General features: G+C 45.8%; 1 protein-coding gene across 12 annotated transcripts in view; it reads right to left on the bottom strand.

The window, feature by feature from the left end:
* GIGYF2 (GRB10 interacting GYF protein 2) overlaps positions 1–13,286 on the bottom strand; it is a 79,294-nt gene extending 66,008 nt beyond the window's left edge. For 10 of the 12 annotated variants that reach the window (XM_051782350.1, XM_051782353.1, XM_051782356.1 and 7 more), the window contains exons 1-2: positions 13,181–13,286; positions 1,119–1,200 (exon numbers count right to left, since the gene is read on the bottom strand). In XM_051782350.1, coding sequence (XP_051638310.1) covers positions 1,119–1,159 — 41 coding nt within the window. In that variant the 5' untranslated portion in view covers positions 1,160–1,200; positions 13,181–13,286. Of the gene's footprint in view, positions 1–1,118; positions 1,201–12,317; positions 12,345–12,488; positions 12,987–13,180 lie in introns of those variants that run through there. The other 2 variants (XM_051782351.1, XM_051782352.1) reach the window with 2 other exon arrangements.
* Between the last annotated feature and the right edge of the window lie 2,248 nt (positions 13,287–15,534).

Below are 15,534 nucleotides of genomic sequence, written 5' to 3'. Positions count from 1 at the left end.
TTAAACTAAATGGAGACTGAAGTCCCTTCACTATGACACAGCAATCGAGCTACTGTTAAAATGTGCTTTTTTTAGAGTTGTCTTCCCCCTTCTTTTTAATATAACTTTGGCTCCCATCCATCAAGAATCTAATCATGTCTGTCTCTTACACTGAGGAGCACTCCAGCACAACATCTCTTCCTGGTGGGTGTATTTATAGACAGTGATAGAGTCATTCTTTAACCTCCTTTCCATCTAACAAAATAGACTGAGCTCTCATTGTTTCCCAGCCCGCAAATCATGTCTTCCTTCTTGGCTGAATCCTCTCCAATTTCTGGGCATTGTGCAGAGAAGTGTGTCAGCAGAAGTGAAGATGTTATTCCAGTAAGTCTCCCCACATGCTGTGCAGCAGTTATGTTTCCCAGGCCCACTCCACACCCCCAGGATCACATCCCTCTCCAGAAACCACACCACCCACAAGCCTTGTTTGTAACTGAAGCCACCAACACTTCAACGAGAGACTGGAACAAATAATGAATAATCACACCTGTGCAACCATCCCTTAGCAAAAACCAGGACAATGCATGTCAGACAAGCTGAAAACTAACAGCTGACAAAATGACAGGACATCAGGGATTCCCTTTAATGCAGCAGCTCATTTTTCCTGACACTTGCAGTGCACACATGCAGGATACTATGACACAAAACTCACTTTCATCATGTTCCATACAGGGGTTAGGTTTTTTGAACAGTGAAAAAAGAAAAAGCTTGCTTAGCTACAGATTTAAGTCCAGTGAGGAGAGTTTAAGAACTTTCTTATTAACATGTAGCACATGGAAAGACCAAACAAGCACATCTTCAGTCACCCTGTGCACACCTCTGGGATCATACACATTATTCTACTTGGTAGCAATGTAAATATCATGCCTTAATGTAACATAAAACCCAACCCATTTCATACACAAAGTGAAGACTAATCTTACAACATTGCCTTCAACCCCAGGCCAGGGACTGAGGTGAAGCAGGATGGAACAACAAACATATCATATCCCATTCAGTCTTATAATCAGTTCTGTTCCAAAGGACAGAAATTCATTTTAGACGAGGTTCTGGAGTCTCACAAACCAGACAAAACTTACCATTCAGGCCCAAAGTTAAGTGTCTGAGTTTCTGCTGCCATTTTTTTCCTGTTCTATTCCTCTTTTCTTAAAAAGTGTGAACCTGAAAAATAAAATTGTTTACAATGAAAATAGCTGGATTGATACAGTCCTTCATAAATTAATTCACAAGAGAAAAGCACATCTGGTCATGCAAAGAAGTGAAAAAAAAATTGACATGGAAATTTTTTTTTAAGGAATCCATTTCATTCTCCAACATAATTAATTTACTAATATAGGAGCAACTGCATCAAGATCTCTTCCCTAAATCCCTCTTTTAACAGATCAAACAGAACTCTGGATCAGTGTGTCTGAGGAAATAATTTGTACAAACACTGAGAACTTGATGTATAATCCCCTTCTGTAAGAACAGTAATGCTTAATTAACAGAATTGCTGCTTCCTGACAATTACAAGAGGATAAAAACCTACTAGAATTACAGCAAGACAGATTTGCCAGCTGAGTGGCAGAGTATTCAAGAAATTTCCACTGCTCATTCTTGAAAAATAAGCCTTCTAAAGCCTGAGTACATCCAATGCTATGACATCCTCCAAAAATCTGCAGGCAAATGACAGCATTTCTCTCATTCTTAGTTTTATTAGGCCAAAAAAAAAGCCTAACTTAAGATTTGAGCTACTTTCATTCCTATCAGCCAAGGTCCTGCAGACACAGCAAAGGTATGTTCCTACATATGCAGAGTGTATGGACAAGAGTAGAGAAAGCCACACAGGAGGGAAGGGACAAGACTAAGGGAAGGCTACAAAGTTTTTTCTGTCAGAGCCAAGTCCAGCCCAGGAAGCTCTAGAGAAGTGTCTTTTGCAGCCATAAATACAGCCCCTCTTTCCTTCCAGCAGCAGCAAAACCCAAACCTGCAGAGGAAGGAGGTTTGGCTCTTCAAAAATCAAACACACTGTAGGCAAAGCCCAAAGAAAAAAGGATTTGAAGCATTACCTACAGACACTGGTTGATCAGACTTGAAGAACCCATCCAGGACAGATGGGAGGGAGGGAACTCTGCTGTATCAGAACTTTATTCCTTAACCAAACAAAGGAAACACTTTTTTCTTATATACATGTTACAGAAGTAATGATACTAAAGTTAAAGAAAATAAATCAAGACCCTCAAAGTGACAAAATGACAAAACATGCTAAAACCAAACATGCTAAAACCACTAGAACACATTTTACCCAAATCTTTTGGGCATAAGATTACAAACAGTTATAGAACTCCCTGCAGCCTAAACCTACCAACCAACATCTGGCTTATGGATTTTTACTACATGGAATACCCATTTTTTTCCATACACAATGTAATTTATATATAAACCTTAGTATTTTTATTTTCACAATAACCCTATACAATGAAATGGAATTATCCCCACTACCTGCTCCAAAAGCTAATACAAAAACACCCAGCTATTCTTACAGGCCCAGTTTGAGATGATTTTGGTCTGAGTTGCCTTTTTGAAGCAAGTGACAGCTCATTACAGCGTTCCCTGTGCATCACTTATTATTCTTCCAATCATAATACAGGGTGAGGTACCCAAAGAAGACAAAGCAGCCACTTGTGACAATATTGCAGGTCAATTCTAGCAAACCATCGTGCACACTCTGGCAGAGACAAGCCTCTAAAACAATTCCTAGAAGCCTTAAGTGGATGGCTCTGCCCCTGCACTTCCTGCAGTGCCTGTAATCCTGCTGCTGGAGGGGTGGAGAGTTTCCAGATCAGCCCATGAGGATCACCAGGGAACCTGGGATCTTTAGCTCCTAACATCAAAGCTAGCTTAGTAACAAGTCATACCAAAAGGGCTGGCACTGAATGTTAGACTGCCACCAAAACACAGTTGAAAAGCATCAGACATAAGGGCAAAGCACTAAAAACCAGTAACAACTGAGCCATTTACTGGGGTTGGACCCACTGGGCCCCACCCTCTTCAGCCTCTGCATTCCCTTCCCAAAAAACCAAGGATGCTGTGTCATCTTTCTCTGCCAGACTCCGAAGCACTCGAGTACCTACAATACTCAAAGCCTTCCAGTATCATCCCAGTGAGCTGCAAAACAGTTTTCCCTGTCCCTCACTTTGGTCACCACACTCATTTTGAGAACTCTTTGCTGGCTTCCTCCTTCTGTATTGCATTGAGGTAGGTTACTGCCTCCCTACAAGTTCTGACTGTAAGGATTTTGAAATGAGACACCTCTAAGTGAGTGAAACTGTAACTGAACAGGCCCCCAAAGACCCCCAAAACAGAATAAACCCCAGATGTGCAGATGATTTGAAGAGGTTTAACAGGTGGATTTAATAGGCAACGTTACCCAGAAATAAAACACACATGAAAAAGAAATTAGAGGCAAAGCTGAGAGAAAACCATTGGAAAAAAGAGGCACTCTGGGAATGGGCAGGGACTTGGGAGGAGGAAGGCAGAGAGCAGGGAAAAGACTCAGGAAAGCTGAGACAGCAAGTGTGCCAGAGGAATACACTGAGCTGTGTCAGAGCAGAGGAGACAGGGAAAGCAGGAACCATGTGCTGCTTCTCCTGGTTCCCACAGCAGGGAAAAGGGGAGAGGAACCTCCACAGGGCCTGCTCAATGCACCTGGCTGGTGCAGAGGAGAAGCTGCACCAACTGGAAAGGCCAGTCAGGGTGGACCAGGCAGCACTCCCTTCACGAGAGCAAAGAGTCAGGGTGGAGCAAGAAAAAAGGAGCAGAAATTAAGGGAAGGGAATGAATGAGCAGGTCATGAATTCAGCCATTTTGGCCAAGGAAAAGGCATGAATTTATCACATCTTTATCATCTAGATAATTTTTTTACATTTTGAACTTCAGTATTAATAATTGAAACGTTGATTTTGGTCTTTTTTATCAATGCTGCCTCCTTATTAATCAAGGATCGCAAAAATAACATGTATTTGCAAATTGCAAAAATAACATAACTAATGAAAAGCCCCTTTCTGAACTGCTGGTTTTGTGAATCAGGGTTTTCCACAAATAAATGGCTATCAGTGGTGGAATCCCCAAGCCACAGATGTGATCTGGGCAGAGCACACAGGGACAGACTCAAGCTGAAGGGAGAAACTGAGGCACTGCTTTGATCCTGGCCAGGTAACAGCTCTGCTTGGCCAAGAAGGCTGCCCAGTGCTTCCCACCAGTCCACCCAAGAGGAACATTTTCCCCAAAGTCTTCTACAAATCAGGTCAATCCTTGATCAAGGTGCCAGTGCAACCCTACAAATGGCTGCAGTTTTCCTGCATATCTGGGGGGAAAATGGAATTGCTTCATAAACTGAACTGGGACCCCATTCTCCTGGGGTGATCCCACCAACCTGCTGTCAGCATGCAGGGCTGAAAAGAGAAGAAATCACACCAACCCCACCATCAACCTGTGGACCAGCAAGAGAAAAACCACCCCTGTGTTTTGTCAGCTGTTTAGCACTTTGAAAATCAGAAGTCCATCCTCCGAGCAGACATAAAATGTAATCCAATAACATTAAGCCCTTAAGTGGCTTTCACTCACAATTACCAGGTAATATAGATGCACAAGTTGCTATCAGCAACACTCCTTTCATTGGTTCACTGCAGGTAAAATGGTTACTTTACCAAGCTTGCAGTTTTTGACATTATTTTTCAAGCTTGCTACTTAGTACCTGACAAATCTATTAAAGCTCTCAGAAACATCTGCTACAGACACAAGTTGGAACTTGATTCTACCGGCCAGATTTGTGCATTAAAATGCACAAGATGTTTCAGTTGGAGGTCTATAATTACTGTGGCACACTTTGCCCACAAGCTCTGGTATTTTAAAACATATAGCTAGCTAATAAATATCCAGGCAAAAAGCTGTTTTCAGAGACTCTGAAAGTCCTAAACTACCATGTTGTACCAGACCTTGCTCAACTTCAGAATATACCAAAAAATGCCATTTTAAGATTTATCCCTTACTGACAGGCACCAGAATTAAGATTTTCAGGCAATGTTAAATTCCTACATTTCCATTACAGAACTCTGTCAGCTTGCACCACTTGGCAATCTGTCTGTTCTGCTGCTCCAGATAGAGATGCACTGATTCTCAGCATTCCAAGTTGAGTCTAGGCAGTGGCTGCATTCAGGTCTGCCCATCTAATCTTTCCTACAGACAGAAAAAAAATTAAAGATTTGGACTGTCACTGCAATTTATAGCTTTGGGGCTGCTGTGTGCTTAGGGTTTTTATTAACTTTGGAAACCTAAACCTTGGGAAAAAAAGGTATATCACTGATCCTTCCTATACACAGCTATTTTATTTTGAAATTGTCTACTCTTTGATTGGAGGTGTTTAGGAAGAAAAATATCCTTTCCTTCCAAGGTAGTACTGTCACTACTGCAGGTTTGAAACAGCCTTTTAAACCTATAAATTGGCTGAAACTTTGAGAACCAAAGAACACAACAGAGATCTAACCTAAGCAGGCTGAAGTGCACGGAACTGGGTTCTCCTTAAATAAAGATGGGACAGGAATTGAACAGCAGTGTTCCACCATGCAACAGCAACATTACAGCAGGATGACAAAAGCTCACCTTCCTCAAGCAAGAAAACATTCCACAGGCAGCTACTCTAGCTGGCTGATGGCAGTGCCAGCAGCTGTGTTTTTAAAAAAAATTAACAGGTTGACTGAATAATTAATGCTGATTTTCTCTAATTCCTGAAATATTAAAGAAGATCCATAACTGTATGCAAGCAAGCCACTTTTTAAGCACAGTGGTAAACAGGATGACTCAGGTGGCTCCCCTACCTGCCTGTCTGATATTAATCACTGGCTAAAGCAGACAACACTGATTAAAGGACTCTGACATAATTATGGCCAGACAACACGGATTTATGGAAGGCAGTCAATCAAAATATACTTTTGTAAGGGTAGAAATTTCATTGCCCCAGCAAGTAGGTGAAATAAATTTTAATTTCAGCAGGACATTCCAATTCAATAGAACTCTAAAAAGGACAAAATCATTCAGAACCACATGAAAGGTCTCAAATCATCACAAGATACTTTTTCTTTTAATCCCCTCTTCCAAAGAATACACAACCACCCATTCTCAGAAGGAATAAAATTCACAAAACCACGTTAAGAAGCTTTCTCCTACTTCTACAGAGTCTGTAGCACTGGCCCACAAAACTCCTAAAACCTAAGGATGAAAACATGGACATGGTAAATAATGGGAATGACACATCATCAATGGTGCCATCATGAATTATTCACCTCGGTCCAGTACAGCAGGTTGTATAAGGCCAGGTCAGAAGAGTCACTAGCAGAAAACACAGGTGATACACAACTAATGCAGGACTATTCTGGAAAAACACAGTCCTGAAACCAAGCTGAGATTTATGACATTAATCAGCTGAAAAAAAGCACATGATACAACATTGACTAAAAGAGCTCACAGGAAACACTTAACACAGGAATAAGGAAATACAGAGTAAATATACACCAAATTGTGTCACTGAAGGGATACTGTGTCCTGCTCTGTTGTAAGAGGCAAAAGAGCTGATAAATCAGGAGTTCAAAAATTGATAGAACATGACAGATACAACTTACAGTGACAAGAAGAAACACCAACACCACACTAAGGCTCTATTTATTAAGCTTTGAGAAAAAAATTAAGTATTTTGCTCCGTCTTAAATGATCGTGCAGGTTAAAAAGGCTGAAGACTCAAGTTTATTCAGTGAAGGGACATGTGAGGATAAACAGCAAAGTGAGTTGTTTTCAGGTCAACACTAAATTTTCTAAAAGGTATGTTCTAGTTTAAACAGAAAATGAGTCAGGAAAAAAAATCCATTAGTCACATTACACAAGATGCCAGACAAGTCACAGGAGTCCCCTCTGGCTTGCCCAACCTTATTCCTGATAAAGGCAGTGGATTTTCCAAGGCCCATCTACCCACACGCCAAGTTTTTCCCAAGGGAACAATGTCCAAACCGTTCACTTCTCCAGAAATCACACCTCTGTTATTACTCTTACATTTTTAGATCTCCTCAAGTCTTATAACCTCCCTGTCTCAAACCATTGCAGAAGTGTTTCAATCTCTCGGCAGTTTCTGGTCAAAAATTGCCCGTGACTCCCTCAAATGGCAGCTCCAAGCTGCCACTCCCCTGCTCACTCCACACAGATCCCTGTAAAGCTCCAGGGAGCACTGCAGCTCCCAAAAGGCTGCACTCCAGCCAAGGGTGACAAACACAGGGAGGCTCAGAATCCCCTCCAGGAGAGGATGACACCAGAGACTAAGGAGACCCACACACCTAACCAAGAAATAAAGGAACGTTAAGTACCACAACTCCAGATGTTTTCTCCCTTTCCTACCTCCTGCTGTGAGCCTGGTGGCTGGAGGTAGGTTGGGAGCTCCCCTCTCCTTGCTCCACCTGCACACAGACAGCCAGGAACACTTTTCCCGGTCTCCCCAGAAGGCAGCGTGACCTCCACCTTCATTCCCAGTCTCCAGCCAAACACAGACACCAGCGATTAAGCTCCAAGCAGAGTCAGGGAACCACACCCTTGGCCTTGCCACTGGCTGAAACACAAACACTTCTCCTTCCAAATCCTATCCCAAAATCCTGCCAGCACTCTTGTTTTCCAGCTGAAAAAATCACTTCCACATCTGTGTACCTTGTACATCCAAAACTTGCCGGTAGTTTTAGTAATATTTATAATAATAATTTTAGTAATATTTGGTCTGTGCCATTCCACAAGATGTTAGGGATCAGGATGCCTGGTCTGCCTCCCTGCTCCCCAGCAAGGTCAGCAGCCAGCAATGCGAATGCACCCAAAGCTACACACGCAGAGGTGCTGCAGCAGCTCCCTCACCCTCCTCACACACATTATCCAGCCCAGACACACAGTCAGGGTGGAAGAACACAGTTCAGACTGTGCTCACTGAAAACATTCACTGAATTAACAAATCTGGCTTCTTGTGGGGGCTTGGGGCTTTGTTTTACATGTCATAGACATAAAGGAGCTTCTTTGGGCTTTGTGGGAATTGTCTCCCCCCACGCCTTCCTAAAGTTTCCTACTCATGCAGTTCTGAGCCTGTACTCCTATACTTCAGGAAACATTCAACACAGAGTGTGTCTGACAAAGGTCCTAACAAAGAATTACAAGGTGTATCACACTGCATACCTTGGTCAGCCAGGGAAACAGAGGGTAACTGGTTACTATGTATGAATTGCAACACTTTTTTTAATAGCTTACCACTTCTCTTCATGTTAATATTGCTGAAGATATTCACTTGTTTTAAGGTAAGAACCATATCTTTCAAAATCGACTTGTGATGTCTGGTCCTGCCTTAGTACTCTTAAAGCTTAGTGCAACAGAGAAAATTACATATACAGATGATTCAGCATTAACTAAGCCTATTGTAAAAGCTTCCACTGGCTTTAATGGTAGTTGAACTGGGCCTCTCATTTATTAAATCAAGTTATGAGATGCCTTTACTTAAAAATCTTACCATATGCTACTTCCATGATGAGCCCCACTCACTTTCCATCACACACAGTCTAACACTGACGTCAGCCCTGCTTTGAGCAGGAGGCTGGAGCAGACAACCACCAAGGCTCTTCCAGCTAAACCATCCTCAGATTCTAACAGACATGGCTCAAAAACCCATTTATACACCCCATCACTTGCCAGCCACACCAACTCCTTGCCACACAGCATTCTGACCAAGGCTAAAGGCTCGTGACTTCAGCTCTCCATCCATCACCACAGAACTTCACCCCAAGTCACCTCCTTAGTGCCCAAAGCTCTTCTTCTCCTTCTGCTCCTTCCAGTCTGAACTGACCCACCACCACACACACACCACATCTGTTTTTACCCAAACTGACCTGCCCATGGACATCCACAGCCTCTGAATCCCCCACTCACACAGTCAGTATCTTTATCATAAAACACTATCAACAGGATGCCAAGTGTTTACAGTTGTTGTCAGTGACGGGAGGAAGATTTTTTTTTTTAAAGTGTTTCATTGTAACAACGACTCGAAACAAGTATTTCTCTGCTGAATAAAAAGGACAGAGTTCCCCCAAGCAAACACTGCCTTCCCAAAGGGCAATGCATCACGCTTGCTTTCACCAGAAGAACAATATTTAACAACACCAAAATATTTTTCTGGCCAATTTTTGTAAGGTGTTATATGTAAGCTTGTTTATCTCTTCACAATGCCAAACTACATATACAAGAGCCACTGTTAAAGCCATCAAGTGTGAAATGCTGCAGGGGGATTTTTCTAGATTCCCTAGATTTTTTCCAATGTATGGCCAAAAGGAGAGAAAGTGATAACACAGTTTTAATAACTCGCTGAGGGAATCAAAAAACAGCAAGTGATCCAAAAGGCACATCAACAAAGCAGTATTTTAAAACAATTCTCTAAGTGTTCATCAGAATTTCTCATTGACCTACAGACTCTGTTACAATCTCTACACAGCTCCTGGTATTCCTTCTGCTTTTCTCTGTAATCCTGGAGTCTACATATCCAGCTTCTAAGTATTCCAAGCTTTAGGGATTACAGAACAGGCTGACTCTTGAAAACACACATTTCGATTTCACACTTGCCAAAAACCTCGGATGCATCAAAACAATTCTATGCATCCTTTCCATTACAAAAAGAAAAGAAAAAAAGCAAGAAGGACATACAAATTTCAATTGCAGCTTAGTTTCCCACGCAACATCAAACCATCACACGGTGTCTGAATTCACGCAATGTTTAATCACCTTTAGAGGAAATGGACTGACCAACCTCCCTCTGCAAAAACAGAGAAGTGGACACATTTTGCAACCAACACACTGTGGCAATCTCAGCTACTGACAAAGCCACGCAGAGACCTCAGCCTGCTACAACCCCCAGTTGAGCTAAACATGAAAAAGTAATGGTATTAAACATCCCCATGGTGAACTGCATGGTTATATATATCTACACACCAACCACAAGAGGGCCAATGCTGTACAGACCTTGTCACTTAGAGCACTTCACTCTTCTTAGTTCCATCCAGAACTCAGGTGCACCTGGAGCAAACTTGCCAAGTTTTCTCAGTTCTGGCCATTTTCAAGCCAGATCACTTGTGCAACCAAACAAATGTTCAGGAGTTGATAGCAAAAGAGAAAAGGAGCAGCTAAGCTGGGCAGAAAACTGAGTTTGTTCCCCTGAGAGCAAACCCCATCCCCCTGCAGCATTTCACACACCTAGTGCTTAAACGTCACTCCCTGAATTCAAATAAATTGATGAGAAAACCACACAAAGAGAAGTCCCTTTCAACACAAATGCTTCCCCAGTAACAAAGAGTTGGGTTTCTCCTTACCAAAGCACCCAATGAATCTCTAGCAAGAGAGGAGAAGGCAGGAGAAGGCAGATCAGGCCTGTGCTTTTATGCCCACAAAAAGAAATTTTATTGCTCTGCCCCTTAGCTCTGTCTATAATCATGAATAAAATATAGCTTATCTCCACTAATCTTTGAGCAGAAGCACTGAGAGGGGAAAAAATAAAAACAGAAAAATAAGGGGAAAATGCTAGGAAAGGGATTTTTTTTTCCTGAATCAGACTTAGTACCATACTTTAAAAAGCCCTAAGGAAGAATTTTAAAGACCTCAATGAAAGAACAACACACACGTGACAGTTACTTGAACTTACAAGATCAGACAAAAGCAGGCAGAGTCAAATTTCATATTCTTAGCATTTCAAATAAATTAATAAACAAAGAGCTGAAGGCCTGAATTACTTTAAAGAGGGGGCAGAGGGGAAGGCCCAGCCCATGGTCCACGTGCCCAGGTCATCTTCAGCAGCTACTGTGAACCAGGGTTTCCCTTCTAGGTTTAAATACAAAGATCTTTCAGCACAGACAGGTGGATCAATACCAGCACAGCCCTTCAGCCAGTCAGCTGCCCCAACAAGGTGTTCCAGATGACTCTGACATGCACAGCTGTTTTTATTTTAATGAAGTACCTACAGATCTTAAAACACCTGCCAATTTTTTTCTTATATTCGGGTACAAGGAACTCCAGTTTGTGATAGAATTTCATTCAGACAACTGGTCTCAGCAGAGATGCAATGGTGCTTAGTCTCAATTCCTTAGAAACACCCAAAACCTTCTTAGTACTCCTCTTCTACAAACAAAATTTTTTCCTCAATCCAGGAACAAAACAGTAGGGAAAAAATTAATTGTAAAGGCCTCAACTGTCTATTTACAAGCATTTTTTTCCCACTCACATCCTCACAGAGATCATATTTTTAATTTCCTGTAAGTTTTAGAAGGCAAGAAAAAATGCTAATAGGAGCACCTGATGATATTTTACCTCAAGACCAACACCTGTAATGAAAAGAGGATCTGCAAGAGTCCAAGTTTTTGCTGTGGTACCAGAATTTTTTCTAAGCACCCTACAAAACAAATCATGCCTGCTACAAGACTACTGTGCATTTTAGTTCTGTGCTCTTTTATTAAAAGACAGGGTCAAGAAACCATTCACAAAAGGCCCCAAAAGAAACACAGTGCCCAGGTACCCCCATGCATGTTCCTGTATCCAGGGCCTGAGCAGCTCTTAAAAACATTAAACCCCGTGATTTACACTCAGTACTGTCACACACTGAAAGGGGCTACCAAAGGCTCAGCACAAGAGGTGACATCCCCCTTCCAGGAATAAATCTCTGCCTTCTCTTTAATCCAGTGGACTAGTAAACAGAATCTTTAATTTTTTTTTTATAAAACACACCTTCAGTGAGAAATTAACACCAACACACATCTGCTGACACCAGCTGACTTGTAGAACTACACGAACCTGGGGAGCAAAACAGGTGCAGAAGGGGCAAGGGACACTCCAACATTTCTGTTGGCACACCCAGGATCGACTGGGACCCGTTTTCACCTCAGCACCAGCCAACTGTTGAAAGGATGCTTATTCAAGGGAATGGCAAGAAAACCAGCACCTCAGAGTAGTAATGCTCTTATTATCTATTGCAGCCAACACCAAATAACAAGAGCTTAAAAATATCAAAACAAAGCTTCTGCTGTTGACAACTGCAACCAATTTTGTTTACAAAGGTTCCCAATTATCACACTGTGCATCAACCAAATGTTCCATTCACAAAGCAGCAGATGAATTTGTGTTTATTAAAGAGTTTCTTAAGAACAAAAGCAACCAGCAGTGTTATGGGAAAAGGAAAAAAAAATTACACGTACTTTCCAGGAACTTGCCCAAGTCAGCTCCTGAAGCAAGAAAACAGAATGAGCAGCGAGAAGTTAGAAGAATATAATGAGAGTTCAGAAGTTCCTTCCCCACCCACCCAAGCAGGCAGACACTCAGAAGTTACAGTAAGAGCAGCACACCACGAACGTTGAACCGAAGCTTACTGGGGAAAATGTAGGGTTTTATTCCAGAAGCACTACTTGGCAACACCTCCTTTTGGCCTACACCTTGTCCCACTTCAAAGTGCAGCCACACGGGACTAAAAGAGCGGAAACAGCTCTGTTGACACTGAAACTACTTGTCTTGGATCAATACCAAAGGCACACAATGCTGATCGATGGTCCCTTCGGCCTGCCAAGGCCTCTCCAGTCAAACACTGCCGGTCACGGCTGCTCCCGGCGCCCGCTGCCCGCGGGGGAGGCTCGGGGCTGCCACGTTCCCCGGGCTGTGCCCCCTGACAGGGCCGGGGTGCCGGAGCGGGGCTCCCCGCGGCGGGCTGGCAGGGACGGGTGAGTTCACTGGGTCAGTGCGAGGGGACACGGTGCCGCCTGACAGGCCCCGCGGAGCCCCGGGGGAGCGCAGGGCCCGCCGGCCGCGGCCCCGCTCGGCTCGCATAAGGCCCCGGGGAGCGCAAGGCCCGCCGGCCGCAGCCCCGCTCGGCCCGCAGGAGCCCCCGGGAAGCGCAGGGGGCCCCTCAGGGCGCGCCCCCCCCCCGGGGCGGCCTCGCCTCCCGGTTAGGCCGCGGGGCGCCTCGGGGCTGCGGCAGCCGCGGCGGGCGGGGGCTCCCTCGGGGCGGGCGGTCGGGCGGGTGTGGCGGGGCGCGGGGGGCCGGGCCGGGCCAGCAGGGCGGCCGTACCTGCGCTCCGAGCGGACGGTCCCTCACAGCCGCGGCGGCTCCTCAGCCCAACAACACAAGATGGCGGGTGCGCCGCCACGCAGCGTCACGTGAGCGCCGGGCCCCGCCCCCCGGCCCCGCCGCGGGACCCGGATGAGCGGCCGCGCTCCCCGCCCACCGCCCGCGTGACGTCACCCCGGGGCAGGCCTACAGCGCCCCCTGCCGGAGCATCGAGCCCCGCCCCTCACGGCCCTGAGGGGACCCGGGGACATGGCCGGGCCGGGGGTCCCCGCGCCCCCCGGCACCACTGCCCGGCTCCCCCCGGGCTGGCACTGCCGGGGCACCTCGAGGGCTGTGTCCAGGTCTGGGCCCCTCAGTTCGGCAATGACACTGAGGGGCTGGAGCGTGTGCAGGGAAGGGAACGGAGCTGGGAAGGGGCTGGAGCAGCAGGAGCGGCTGAGGGAGCTGGGGGGGCTCAGCCTGGAGCAAAGGAGGCTCAGGGGGGACCTTCTGGCTCTGCAAGTCCCTGACAGGAGGGGGGAGCCAGGGGGGGAGGTCGGGCTCTGCTCCCAGGGAACAAAGGATGGGACAACGGGAATTGGCCTCCAGCTGTGCCCGGGGAGGGTCAGGTTGGACATGAGGAGGAATTTCTTCCTGGAAAGGGTGGTCGGGCACTGGAAGGGGCTGCCCAGGGAGGTGGTGGAGTCCCCATCCCTGGAGGTGTCCAAGGAAGGACGGGACGTGGCACGCAGTGCTCTGGGCTGGGGGACAAGGTTGGGATGGGACACAGGGTGGACTCCATGGGCTGGGAGGGCTTTTCCAGCCTGAATGACTCTGTGTGTCCGTGGCCCTGTCAGTCCATGGCCCTGTGTGTCCGTGGCCCTGTCAGTCCGTGGCCCTGTCCCCTCCCGCCGCTGTCCCGCACACGCGGCCCCCTCAGCAGCGCGGTGTGGCCCCGGCCCCAGCCGCCCCCTCTGTGCGGGCTCCGCGGGGCCGTTCAGCTCTGTCGGGGCCCTGAGAGGCCACAGGAGCCGTGTGAGGAGCCGCCGTGGTCCGAGCACTCCGTGCCCGGGCCCGGGCCGCTCCCCCCGGCCCCGGGGGAGTCCTGCGGATGCGCTGCCGTGGGACTCACCCCGGGGAGCGGCTGCCGCTGACACAGAAAGGACAGCGGATGGCTCGTATTTTGACTCTTCCTGATGGAAAAAATCAGGAGCTCGGGGCAAACTTTTTTTCAGCTAAAAATACCAGTTTATTTTTAGTCCCCAAACCCATATTAGTACATGATGCAGAATAGCCCCATGTGGTTCCTTCAGCCTAAAAAACTATTCTGGGCTGTTACGCACTGCTGAAGGTATAACCGCTCTCAGCTGAAACAGTTGCACTCCAACCCTCATGGCAGCCACAACCCGCGGAGCTTTCTCCCTCCTCTTCTAGGTGAATAAATACTTGTCATTGTGCACTGAGCGCCGGCCAAAAATGATGCAACAGTGAACACTGGTGATTCTTCTGAGCTAATGGGTTGAAAGCCTGTAATTCTTGGGGCTTATTTTTAGCTGAGAGCAACACAGAACTACCTCACCCAAAAATCTCAGAATGGAATTTCTCCTTTAGGAGGCTGGTATGGAAAAGCAAAGCTCCCTAGAAAAGGGCTGGCCTCTGACAAGCTGCATTCGATCCCCCTGGTTGTTGCTACACAGCTTGAGCCAATACTAATAGCTGTGGAGGGAGGGAGGCAGGCAGAGCTGCATTTCAAGCTGTCAGGATAAACTCCCGATTTCACTGCAGAAGCAGCTGTGCCTTGTTATTCTACTTATCAAATATGAGCTTGAGCACTCAAAAATATTTTCACATGCTCTAAGACAACCTTTATCTGAGATGGGAGATGTTTAGCACTTGTGGAAATTTTTTTTATCCCAGTTAGCACAAACATTATATTACTGAGACAAAAAAAAAATTCAAGAAGAGAGTGACTGAAACATGCCTCATCTGCAGAACTTGGCATTTCTGCAGAGTACCTCAAGGAAACTCAGATGACAATCTTTTGGTAATAGCAGATGCATCTTAAATCCTCCACAACACTCATTCAAGCAGAACAGGGAGAATCTCATAAAAATTCACATCTGTACCCGTGCAGTAAAATTCCCGCATGGCTCAATCACAGAACTTCAGCTGATATTGTGTAGGTGTGAAATCACCCCAGCAGCCAGCCTGGGTACCAAGGGCACGATGTACTTCAGAGCCCTGGATTACTGTGCCAATTCCTCCTCACTATGACAAATCCAAGAGCAGGGAAGCAGCATTCCTAACAAACTGAAACCTTCCTTATCATCCCATTGTTTGTGCCCATCCTGGCTCAGAGGCAAGAGCCTGCCCCT

Source organism: Manacus candei, unplaced genomic scaffold (assembly GCF_025592945.1).
Source record: "Manacus candei isolate 608988 ecotype Guabito, Panama unplaced genomic scaffold, ASM2559294v1 h1tg000015l, whole genome shotgun sequence".
In the NCBI taxonomy this organism is placed as follows: Eukaryota; Metazoa; Chordata; class Aves; order Passeriformes; family Pipridae; genus Manacus; species Manacus candei.
This window is presented reverse-complemented; position numbering and strand designations above follow the sequence as displayed.